Genomic DNA, 12500 nt, shown 5'->3' with positions numbered 1-12500 from the left:
GTCTGTTGTATGTGTGTCTGTAGTGTGTGTGTGTGTGTGTGTGTGTTCCGTGTCTGTAGTGTGTGTACTGTGTCTGTAGTGTGTCTGTAGTGAGTGTGTACCGTGTCTGTAGTGTGTGTGTGTGTGTGTGTGTGTGTACCATGTCTGTAGTGTGTGTGTGTGTGTGTGTGTGTACCGTGTCTGTAGTGTGTGTGTATGTGTACCACGTCTGTAGTGTCTGTAGTGTGTATGTGTACCATGTCTGTAGTGTGTCTGTAGTGTGTGTGTATGTGTACCACGTCTGTAGTGTCTGTAGTGTGTATGTGTACCATGTCTGTAGTGTGTCTGTAGTGTGTGTATGTACTGTGTCTGTAGTGTGTGGGTGTGTGTACCATGTCTGTAGTGTGTGTGTGTACCGTGTCTGTAGTGTGTGTGTCTGTAGTGTGTGTACCGTGTCTGTAATGTGTGTGTGTGTGTGTACCGTGTCTGTAGTGTGTGTGCGTACCGTGTCTGTAGTGTGTGTGTGTGTACCGTGTCTGTAGTGTGTGTGTGCTGTGTCTGTAGTGTGTGTATGCACTGTGTCTGTAGTATGTGTGTGTGTACCATGTCTGTAGTGTCTGTAGTGTGTGTATACCGTGTTTATAGTGAGTGTGTACCGTGTCTGTCGTATGTCTGTAGTGTGTGTGTGTACCGTGTCTGTAGTATGTGTGTAACATGTCTGTAGTATGTCTGTAGTGTGTGTGTGTACCGTGTCTGTAGTATGTGTTTACCGTGTCTGTAGTGTGTCTGTAGTGTGTGTGTACCGTGTCTGAAGTGTGTGTGTGTACCATGTCTGTAGTGTGTCTGTAGTGTGTGTGTACCGTGTCTGTAGTGTGTGTGTACTATGTCTGTAGTGTGTGTGTGTGTGTACCGTGTCTGTAGTATGTGTGTACCATGTCTGTAGTGTGTCTGTAGTATTTGTGTACCATGTCTGTAGTGTGTGTGTGTGTACCGTGTCTGTAGTGTTTGTGTACCGTGTCTATAGTGTTTGTGTACCGTGTCTATAGTGTTTGTGTACCGTGTCTATAGTGTTTGTGTACCGCGTCTATAGTGTTTGTGTACCGTGTCTGTAGTGTGAGTGTGTACCGTGTCTGTAGTGTGAGTGTGTACCGTGTCTGTAGTGTGTGTGTGTGTACTGTGTCTGTAGTGTGTCTGTAGTGTGTGTGTGTACCGTGTCTGTAGTGTGTCTGTAGTGTGTGTGTGTACCGTGTCTGTAGTGTGTGTGTGTACCGTGTCTGTACCATCTCTGTAGTGTTTCTGTAGTATGTGTGTACCGTGTCTGTAATGTGTCTGTAGTATGTGTGTACCATGTCTGTAATGTGTGTGTGTACCGTGTCTGTAGTGTGCTGATCTCTTTCTCTCTGCTGGCCAGGCTGCCGCGCAGTTCTGCGGAGATCAATCCCAGCTCTGACAGCTGCTCCTGGGCGTCGGCCGCCTCCGCCTCCATGCGCCTCCTCCATTTCTCCTGCTCCAGCCGGCCCTGCTCCTCCCGCTTCAGACGCTCTAGGGAGGCGGGAGGAGGAGGAGGGAGATTAAAAGCCCTGCAGAATATTCCCTAAAAGATGTGTATCATCCAAATGCTCCACTGATGATGAAGCAGTGTAAATCACACTGTGTGTTTCTCACAGTGGTTCTCACTCTCGTCTCAGTACCATGTAGAGTGTAGAACATTTACTTCACATCGTCTGTTGATCTGGTGAATGTGTTATGAGAAAAGTGGACAAGTCTGTGTGTGTGTATGTGTATATATGTGTATGTGTACCTTCAAGATCAGCAATAACTGCCTCCTGCTTGTTCTTCAGCTTGTTGAGACTCTTCACTTTCTCCTCTTCCTCAGTCAGCTGGTCTGTCACCTCATTCAGCCTTTCCTCCAACTGCTTCTTCTCCTGAGATGGGTAGAGGGGAAGAGAGGGAGGGAGGGAGGGAGGGAGGGAGAGAGGACATTTCTGATGTTCTGATCTTAACCACAAGGATGTGGATGATGCTGTGAGACCAGAGAAAAACTGTATGACTAAAAATTATGTTATGGAAAACAGATTTTGGTATCAGTCGTCAGTGCGACTGGTGTGATCTGGTGGTGTGATCTGGTGGTGTGATCTGGTATAATCTGGTGGTGTGATCTAGTGGTGTAATCTGGTGGATCTAGTGTGATCTGGTGGTGTGATCTAGTGGTGTGATCTGGTGGATCTAATGTGATCCGGCGGTGTGATCTAGTGTGATCTGGTGGTGTGATCTGGTGTGATTTTGTGGTGTGATCTGGTGGTGTGATCTGTGTGATCTGGTGGTGTGATCTGGTGTGATCTGGTGGTGTGATCTGGTAGTGTGATCTGGTGGTGTGATCTGGTAGTGTGATCTGGTGTGATCTGGTGGTGTGATCTGGTGGTGTGATCTGGTGTGATCTGGTGGTGTGATCTGGTGTGATCTGGACACCTTGCTCAGTCGGTCTCTCTGCTCTCCTGCAGTCATGGTCTCTGTCTCCAGGCTCTTCACTTTGGTTTCCAAGGTAACCTTCTCCAGGAGGAGCCTCTGCCGTGCTCCCTCCTCCTCCTCCAACTGCTCTTCTAGATCCTGATAGAGAGAGAGAGAGAGAGAGAGAGAGAGAGGGAGGGAGGGAGAGAGCAGAGTTAGAGAGAGGGAGTGAGAGAGGGAGAGAGAGTGAGAGAGGGAGAGAGAGAGAGAGGGAGGGAGAGAGAGAGCAGAGTTAGAGATAGGGAGTGAGAGAGGGAGAGAGAGAGAGAGAGAAAGAGAGAAAGGGAGAGGGAGTGAGAGAGAGGGAGAGAGAGAAAGGGAGAGGGAGTGAGAGAGAGATGGAGAGAGAGAAAGAGGGAAAGAGAGAGAGAGGAGGAGGAAAAGAGTGACAGGGAAAGGAAAAGACAAAATAATAAAAATAATAAGTCTTATTTTTATTACTGTTGTTATTAATAGTAAGAATAATAGTAGTAGTAATAATAATAATATACTTTTATTTGTACTTATTTTATTAATTCAGCAGTTAGTACACTTATAAAACTATATTTTCTCACAGAGTCACGTCTTCACTCGAGAGCAAAACAAGCCCCACACTGACAGGACAGTCCTGCCCTCACCTGTACATGCTGCTGCATTCTCTTCTTCTCATTGGTCAGCTGCACACCTCTCTCTTCCTCTTCCTCCAATCGGCCCTCCAGCTCCCCCAGCACCTCCTCCAGCTCCTGCTTACGGCTGGCCAATCGCGCTCTCATCTCCTCGGCCTCTGCGAATAACTCCGCCTCCGCCTGTAGCTGGTCCGTAAGCACCGCCTTCTCCTCCAGCAGCTGACAGGTGGGAGATCACAGGGGCCACAGCAACGACAACACTAGCGTCAGCGCATTATTGACCACGCCTGCAGTTTTAAAGACATATCAGAATCACCGTGGCGGTTAGCGTGAAGTAAGAGCGTGGTGAGTGGCGCCACCTGCTGGTGTTTCCTTTCTAATTCGTTATGGTCGTGCTCCACTTTGCTCAGGTTGTCCTTGGCCTTCTGCAGCTCCGCCTCCCGAACCTGGATCTCCTCATCCTGACGGGTCACTTGCAGCAGTGGCTTCACCTGGGCACGGAGATCAAAGACTGAGAGGCCTACAAACTCATCCTGAATACCAAAGGGAAGTAATTGCTAGACCTGATAAATAATTGACAAGACATTAAATATTAAAAGCAGTTTGAGTACCTTTTGACTCTGTAATAAAATAGAAATGCTTAAATCATTGGTTACCGAATGAGGCTACACCCATACAAATGACCTTGGTGAAGAGTCTCCACCACCGTGTACGTTACCTTGGTGAAGAGTCTCCACCACCGTGTACGTTACCTTGGTGAAGAGTCTCCACCACCGTGTATGTTACCTTGGTGAAGAGTCTCCACCACCGTGTACGTTACCTTGGTGAAGAGTCTCCACCACTGTGTACGTTACCTTGGTGAAGAGTCTCCACCACCGTGTATGTTACCTTGGTGAAGAGTCTCCACCACCGTGTACGTTACCTTGGTGAAGAGTCTCCACCACCGTGTACGTTACCTTGGTGAAGAGTCTCCACCACCGTGTACGTTACCTTGGTGAAGAGTCTCCACCACCGTGTACGTTACCTTGGTGAAGAGTCTCCACCACCGTGTATGTTACCTTGGTGAAGAGTCTCCACCACTGCCAGTTGCGTAACTTCAGGTAGGCCACACAGTTCCTCTGCATCACCCGCAGAGCGCTCAACTGCTGCTGTTTCTTCAGAAACGCCCTGAAAGGAAAACACGTCATTAAACACACACAGACACACACACACACACACACACACACGTAAATACACACAAACACAAATGCATACACACACACACCTCCTAGCAAGGTATCCACGGGCAGCACTTTGGAAGTGGATGATGGTGTCGGTGATCTTGAGGTCGCGTTCTTCTTCTAGATGGGCCAGCACGCCAGCTCGGAAGAACACCTTACTCTGGCCCACCCTGAAGAGGTTCTGGTCCAACTCCAGAGCACTGATCTGAGCACAGTTACGCAGCACTTAGAGGGCAGGTTTTCAATAACAACACACTTCATTGAGTTAGGCAGATATGAACTTGCCTAGTCTAATTCTGAATATAACTTGACTACAGTCAGAGCATCACGCACTCTTGTGCCCACACCAAACCAGATCACTCATCATCCATATAACTGGCAGCCCACAGCCGTGTGCACATCTGTCAGGGGAGATGGTGAGTCTGGAGATGCTCGTAACTCACCATGAGCTCACAGGCCTGCTTGCCATCCATGAAGGTGCGAGGTATGGCGTTCGGGGTCAGAATCTCGTACCTGCCAGACAGCAGCAGGAAGAGACAGTGGGAGACGGAAGGACAAAGACATGATGAAGAATCTCCTGCTGTAACACCAAACACTCCGAACACACTCCAAACACACTCTGAACACACTCCGAACACACTCTGACTCCATGCAGGATTGGGGCTGGAGGTATCGAGTAAATAGAGAGCGCTAATGAGAGAGTTAATAGGAGGACTAATGAGAGCTGGGTAGTGTAGCACGTGCCCCAAGGAGATTCCAGACAGGTGGTTATGATGGCTCAGACACTGCTTACACAAACAAGAAATAAAACTCTCTCTCTCTCTCTCTCTTTCTCTCTCTTACACACACACACACACACACACACACACACACACACACACACACACACACACGCACAAGAACACATCCTCACCTCTGTCTGAACTCCTGGAAGGGGATACGGTTGGGGAAGCCTTGTCTGCAGATTCTTATACCCTCCAGGACTCCATTACACCTCAGCTGGTCCAACACCAAATGAGGACTCAATTTCCCAGCCTGGGAGAGACGGAGACACAACGAGACAGAGACGGTTATGGTGTGGGGTTACACATGGGGCACTAAGACCCAGGGGTTTCGGCCACAATGGCTTAAGTGTCTTTCTTTCTTTTTTCTCTTTCTTAGATGGATGTGTTAGGTGTTTATCTCACTCGTTTCTCGTGGTTGGGGATGATGCAGCGGAGGAAGTTCGGGTTGGTGTTTCGCAGCGTGGCCATCAGTTTGGTTAGAGACTCCTTGTACAGTTGTCCAACAGTCCGGAACATTCCTTTCTTTGTTTTCAGCCCCGCTGCTCCAAACGTGACAGGCCCACTGCTCTCGGCCAGACCCCCAGACGACACCTGGTCCAATCCCACAATCCTCTCCACTGAACAACACAAACAACAACTGGATATTTAATAAAGTAACAAATCAAAATCATTATTAAAACCTTGCTCTATTATAATCATAACTGATAGCGGGTGATCTGTGATGGTGAAATTTATCCTCCTGCTGAAACGCTTGTGAAATTGATTCATCTAAGTGACAGCAGACGTAACCTTCCGGGCCTTCGGACTTTTAGATTCATTTATTTGCTAAGTGAACAGTGAGGTCTGTAATGTAGGGCAGGTTCTGTCTCTGGACAGCACCACACGTGGACTGACCTGAATACACTCTTTGAAACATCATGCAGTTTCTATGAACAGCAACATGACACCACAGATTTAATGAGCTTTTAAAATGGTAAACTTTAATATTTTATAGAACTCAAAGAAGATAATTTTGTTTAACTGAATTAATAATTAAAATGTAAATACGCATTTTCAATATGTTCAATATGTATTTGTTTCAGTCACATCGACACTGCACACCTTCTAAAGCAGGAAAACCACAGAACTCGTGGAGGCCATGAAAACACAACAGAAAACGCAAAGAATTGTACACAATTGAGTACTACAACTGAGTGTTACTGAGCCACAAACAATATAGATGCACACACACACACACACACACACACACACACACACACACACACACACACACACACACACACACACAATCATAGTCTAGAGCAGCAAATGGTGCATTAAAGGGTTTTGATGGACAAGATAGATCAGATGAAAGATAAGAGACAAATAAACATCACTCACATATGGATAAGCAAGATACAGAGACCATGGAGAGATGGAAGAGGGAGAGAGGCAGAGAAAGAGAGAGAGAGAGGAGAAAGTAGTGAATTTAAAAGCATGCAGACAAGTTGGAGGATAAACGTACTGCTGTCAGAGCCATTGGTCTGCAGGGTGGCGTAGGTGTCAAAAAAGTAGACGCGTGGAAGAGTCTGAATATCTGAGGGAGGGAAGGAGGGAGAGAGGGAGAGAGGGAGGAGGGAAGAGAGGGGAGGGGGGAGGAGAGAGGGAGGATAGAGGACAGGAGAGAGGGAAAAAGAGGAAACAAGGCGGAGAGAAGGGTGAGGGGTCAGAGAGAGAACGTTAGTGCATGATAGTGGCAGACAAATTTCAGCTTTAGTAATCGGCTAACACTGAGAACGTCTGCGTTAGCATACTGAAGAGAATACTGACAATATTATTGAAATACAATCCAGATTATGTCCAAATCCATCTGATGCCACATTTGTGTTTCACTGATACAATAAACGTGATATGAAGAACCACAAAAATACTGAAGCACACCAAGATCACACCAAGTTCACACCAGATTAACACATGACTAACATAATTCTGAATAATTCCACATAGCATATATTTACATAAAGAGACACAGTCATGTCTCCTCACCCTCTCTCCAGAGCTCCGATATGAAGTGGTCAGATGACTGGTGGAGCAGAGAAGCTACGTTATCATTCAGAGGGTCCATGTTCTTCACTAGCCACTCATCTGCCTTGTAGTCCACCTGGGAGAAGCACAGGGCAGACGTGAGCGTCCCTGGTCCCAGCGTCGGGCGCTGTGTGTGGACAGACGGGCAACTGGGGCCACACCTTGCCAGCGTAGTGTATGATGGAGAAGTCCGCCTCTTCACGCAGCTGCCTCGGCCTGTAGAACTTGGGGTGGGAGCCTTGCTCAGCACACAGCTTATCCACAAAGGAGCGGTCCGTTGCCCGGGGAAACCAGCACTCTTCGTCCAACAGGGCCAGCACGCCAGGGGGATGGGCCTGTGCAAGGAACCAGTCATCACTACTGAGACCAGAGAACCAATCAGTCACCACTACTGAGACCAGAGAACCAACCAGTCACCACCACTGAGACTAGAGAACCAATCAGTCACCACTACTGAGACCAGAGAACCAACCAGTCATCACCACTGAGACTAGAGAACCAATCAGTCACCACTACTGAGACCAGAGAACCAATCAGTCACCACTACTGAGACCAGAGAACCAATCAGTCACCACTACTGAGACCAGAGATCCAACCAGTCATCACCACTGAGACCAGAGAACCAGTCAGTCACCACTACTGAGACCAGAGAACCAGTCACCACTACTGAGACCAGAGAACCAACCAGTCACCACCACTGAGACCAGAGAACCAATCAGTCATCACTACTGAGACCAGAGAACCAATCAGTCACCACTACTGAGACCAGAGAACCAGTCACCACTACTGAGACCAGAGAACCAATCAGTCATCACTACTGAGACCAAAGAACCAATCAGTCATCACTGAGACCAGATAACCAGCCAGTCATCACGGCTGAGACCAGAGAACCAATCAGAAATCACTACTGAGACCACAGAACCAATCAAACTACAGAGACACTCTTCAACTAGCTAAATAACATAAATGTTCAGTATCTTTGAACAGAACCTGCATATGAATATAAATCCAATATCTCATGTCTAATAGGTCTGGTTCATGGCAGCATAGACCACACAGAAGCATCCACCTGAACACACACACACTCACACACACACTCACACACACACACACACACACACACACACACACACACACACACACACACACACACACACACACACACACTGACCGGTCTCTCGATGAGGTCGATGCAGGGCTGCAGGTCGAGGCCGAAGTCGATGAAGCTCCACTCGATGCCCTCGCGCTGGTACTCCTCCTGCTCCAGGATGAACATGGTGTGGTTGAAGAGCTGCTGGAGCTTCTCATTGGTGTAGTTGATGCACAGCTGCTCAAAGGAGTTCAGCTGGTCCACGGACAGAAGCACAGAGATCATCATCAGCGTGATGCTTCTGACAGTGAGGTCAGCCTGTCTGTCTCTCTCTCTCTCTGTCTGTCTGTCTGTCTCCAGCATCTAGGCCCGTGTAGCGCTCTCTCTATCTCTCTCTGCTCTCACCTGGAAGATCTCAAAGCCAGCGATGTCCAGGATGCCGATGAAGGAGGCACCCTGCCTCTGCCGGCGGTCCAGCGCACGGTTGATTCGGTGCACCAGCCATCGGAACAGCCGCTCGTAGGTGGACTTGGCCAGAGCCTCCACCGCAAAGTCTGCCTGTAAGCACACAAACACACAAACACACGAGCACACAAACACACAAGCACACAAACACACGAGCACACAAACACACAAACACGAGCACACAAACACACGAGCACACAAACACACAAGCACACAAACACACAAGCACACGAGCACACAAACACACAAATACACAAGCACACAAACACACGAGCACACAAACACACGAGCACACAAACACACAAACACTCGAGCACACAAACACACACGAGCACACAAACACACGAGCACACAAACACACCAGACCACAAACACACCAGCACACAAACACACCAGCACACAAACACACAAACACACAAACACACGAGCACACAAACACACAAACACACGAGCACACAAACACACGAGCACACAAACACACGAGCACACAAACACACGAGCACACAAACACACAAGCACACAAACACACCAGCACACAAACACACCAGCACACAAACACACAAACACACGAGCACACAAACACACGAGCACACAAACACAAGCACACAAACACAAGCACACAAACACAAGCACACAAACACAAGCACACAAACACACGAGCACACAAACACACGAGCACACAAACACACAAGCACACAAACACACCAGCACACAAACACACGAGCACACAAACACACAAGCACACAAACACACAAGCACACAAACACAGGAGCACACAAACACACGAGAACATAAACACACAAACACACGAGCAAACAAACACACAAACACACAAACACACGAGCACACGAGCACACAAACACACAAACACACAAGCAGGTAGAATGAGCTGAGGTGCTTAGCGGGCCACCCAGGGTCTCATCGGGCAGCACAAACAGATGTCAAACCTACAAATCAAACAGCGCAACTCCCAGTGCACCTGTACCAGGTACTCAGGGTTCTGAGTGACCCGGTTCAGGTGCTTGGGGCTAGCGGAGGCTAGGAGCTGAGGACTGGCTGGAGAAACACCTGCTCCTTGGTCTGGGCCTTCTGGACGTACTCGCGACCCACTTTGATGCGTGGTGTGAGGATGGCACGGCTGAACTCCAGCACGCTGATACCCAGCAGGTGACAGAGCTTCTGGGCAGCTGTGTCATCCGGCATGGACGCCTGGTCTGTGTTCTTCTCCTTCTGGAAGGAGATGTTTCCAAACAGCAGCACGGCAGAGATCACCTTCAGCATGGCTGTCGGAGAGGAGGGGGGGCGGTTACAAGGCTTTTCAACACCACCCACGGTACTTCAGTATCTGACCAATCAGTATCCTATGATAAAAAAAAATTCCCAGCATGCAACACCAAAAGTTTAAGTCTCTAAAGTAATTATTGCTCTTACTGCTATGGCTCTGCAATTAGGAATATAATGTGAACAGTGTTGCAGCGGTATGTAACATGAACAGTGTTGCAGTGGTATGTAACGTGAACAGTGTTGCAGCTGCATGTAACGTGAACAGTGTTGCAGTGGCGTGTAACGTGAACAGTGTTGCAGCGGCGTGTAACGTGAACAGTGTTGCAGCGGCGTGTAACGTGAATATTGTTGCAGTGGCGTGTAACGTGAACAGTGTTGCAGTGGTGTGTAACGTGAACAGTGTTGCAGTGGTGTGTAACGTGAACAGTGTTGCAGTGGCGTGTAACATGAACAGTGTTGCAGTGGTATGTAACGTGAACAGCGTTGTAATGGTGTGTAACGTGAACAGTGTTACAGGGGTATGTAACGTGAACAGTGTTGCAGTGGTGTGTAACGTGAACAGTGTTACAGGGGTATGTAACGTGAACAGTGTTACAGGGCTATGTAACGTGAACAGTGTTACAGGGCTATGTAACGTGAACAGTGTTGCAGTGGTGTGTAACGTGAACAGTGTTGCAGCGGTACGTAACGTGAACAGTGTTGCAGCGGTATGTAACGTGAACAGTGTTGCAGCAGCGTGTCACATGAACAGTGTTGCAGTGGTATGTAACGTGAACAGTGTTGCAGTGGTATGTAACTTGAACAGTGTCGCAGCGGTGTGTAACGTGAACAGTGTTACAGGGGTATGTAACGTGAACAGTGTTACAGTGGCGTGTAACGTGAACAGTGTTGCAGTGGTATGTAACGTGAATACTGTCGCAGTGGTGTGTAACGTGAACAGTGTCGCAGTGGCGTGTAACGTGAACAGTGTTACAGTGGCGTGTAACGTGAACAGTGTTACAGTGGCGTGTAACGTGAACAGTGTTACAGTGGTATGTAACGTGAATAGTGTTGCAGTGGCGTGTAACGTGAACAGTGTTGCAGCGGTGTGTAACGTGAATACTGTTGCAGTGGTGTGTAACGTGAACACTGTTGCAGTGGTGTGTAACGTGAACAGTGTTACAGTGGCGTGTAACGTGAACAGTGTTGCAGTGGCGTGTAACGTGAACAGTGTTGCAGTGGCGTGTAACGTGAACAGTGTTACAGTCGCGTGTAACGTGAACAGTGTTACAGTGGCGTGTAACGTGAACAGTGTTACAGTGGTGTGTAACGTGAACAGAGTTACAGTGGTGTGTAACGTGAACAGAGTTACAGTGGCGTGTAACGTAAACAGTGTTACAGTGGCGTGTAACGTGAACAGAGTTACAGTGGCGTGTAACGTGAACAGTGTTACAGTGGTGTGTAACGTGAACAGAGTTACAGTGGTGTGTAACGTGAACAGTGTTGCAGTGGCGTGTAACGTGAACAGTGTTACAGTGGCGTGTAACGTGAACAGAGTTACAGTGGCGTGTAACGTGGACAGTGTTACAGTGGCATGTAACGTGAACAGAGTTACAGTGGCGTGTAACGTGGACAGTGTTACAGTGGTGTGTAACGTGGATTGTGGAGTCAGTGTTGTTGCAGCCCTCCTTGTCTCACATGTGCACTCATCCTGAGTGAAGCCCATGATGCTCATTGAGTCTATGGTCTGGCTGAAGTTCTCAGAGTCACTCTGACCCGGAACAGGAACTGACCCCCCACACAGGAAGCGATACTGATCCGCATTGGCCAGGAGCAGCTCAGCTGGAAGGGCAGAAAATATGACAATTTACATTCACTGTGTGTGTGTGTGTGTGTGTGTGTGTGTGTGTGTGTGTGTGTGTGTGTCTGTTTGTGTGTGTGTGTGTGTGTGTGTGTGTGTGTGTCTGTGTGTGTGGCTGTGTGTGTGGCTGTGTGTGTGGCTGTGTGTGTGTGTGTGTGTGTGTGTGTGTGTGTGTGTCTTCTCACCTCTCGTGGTCTCAGAAGCTCCAGAGAGTAGCTGGTAAAAGATATGGAAAGTTCTCTCATCTTTGGCTTGGCGGATAGCTCGAGACTTCTCCAGCAGGTCTGAGCTCTGGTTAAAGACTCATACACAAATGGCCCCTGAAGAATCTTGACAATGTTGAAGAATTAAAAAGAAGAATTTTGAAAATATTCAAAGAATTTCAAAGGATACAGGTCTCAATGTTGGCTCCAACTATGTATCCAGCCACATCAAAATTTATACGGATAAATTTGCCCTGAAACAAAAGATCAGTTGAAGATGGACATGACACTTCTCATAGATGTATTCAAATATTTTTTTTAAGCAGTGAAAGAGACTTACAAATCGGGAGGAATTGTCATTTTTGACGGTCTTGGCATTGCCAAAAGCCTCAAGAATAGGGTTGGCCTGTAGTAGCTGTCTCTCTAGCTCCCCCTAAAGGATACAGAAGTCAATGGA

At 48.0% G+C, this 12500-nt stretch overlaps 1 protein-coding gene across 3 annotated transcripts in view; it reads right to left on the bottom strand.

Annotated features, from left to right (window-relative positions):
• The window catches only part of myh14 (myosin, heavy chain 14, non-muscle), a 43629-nt gene that overhangs the window by 21093 nt on the left and 10036 nt on the right, over window positions 1–12500 (bottom strand). For all 3 annotated transcript variants that reach the window (XM_076988454.1, XM_076988452.1, XM_076988453.1), the window contains exons 8-27: window positions 12384–12476; window positions 12234–12297; window positions 12026–12124; window positions 11678–11821; window positions 9785–9999; window positions 8657–8809; window positions 8333–8506; window positions 7323–7496; window positions 7123–7237; window positions 6602–6673; window positions 5500–5714; window positions 5226–5347; window positions 4756–4825; window positions 4357–4517; window positions 4151–4259; window positions 3452–3583; window positions 3105–3311; window positions 2449–2586; window positions 1781–1904; window positions 1350–1521 (exon numbers count right to left, since the gene is read on the bottom strand). In XM_076988454.1, coding sequence (XP_076844569.1) covers window positions 1350–1521; window positions 1781–1904; window positions 2449–2586; window positions 3105–3311; window positions 3452–3583; window positions 4151–4259; window positions 4357–4517; window positions 4756–4825; window positions 5226–5347; window positions 5500–5714; window positions 6602–6673; window positions 7123–7237; window positions 7323–7496; window positions 8333–8506; window positions 8657–8809; window positions 9785–9999; window positions 11678–11821; window positions 12026–12124; window positions 12234–12297; window positions 12384–12476 — 2753 coding nt within the window. The remainder of the gene's footprint in view (window positions 1–1349; window positions 1522–1780; window positions 1905–2448; window positions 2587–3104; window positions 3312–3451; window positions 3584–4150; window positions 4260–4356; window positions 4518–4755; window positions 4826–5225; window positions 5348–5499; window positions 5715–6601; window positions 6674–7122; window positions 7238–7322; window positions 7497–8332; window positions 8507–8656; window positions 8810–9784; window positions 10000–11677; window positions 11822–12025; window positions 12125–12233; window positions 12298–12383; window positions 12477–12500) is intronic.

The sequence above is a fragment of the Brachyhypopomus gauderio genome, unplaced genomic scaffold (assembly GCF_052324685.1).
Source record: "Brachyhypopomus gauderio isolate BG-103 unplaced genomic scaffold, BGAUD_0.2 sc62, whole genome shotgun sequence".
NCBI lineage: Eukaryota > Metazoa > Chordata > Actinopteri > Gymnotiformes > Hypopomidae > Brachyhypopomus > Brachyhypopomus gauderio.
The sequence above is the reverse complement of the archived record's forward strand: the minus strand, read 5'-3'. Positions and strand labels throughout refer to the sequence as shown.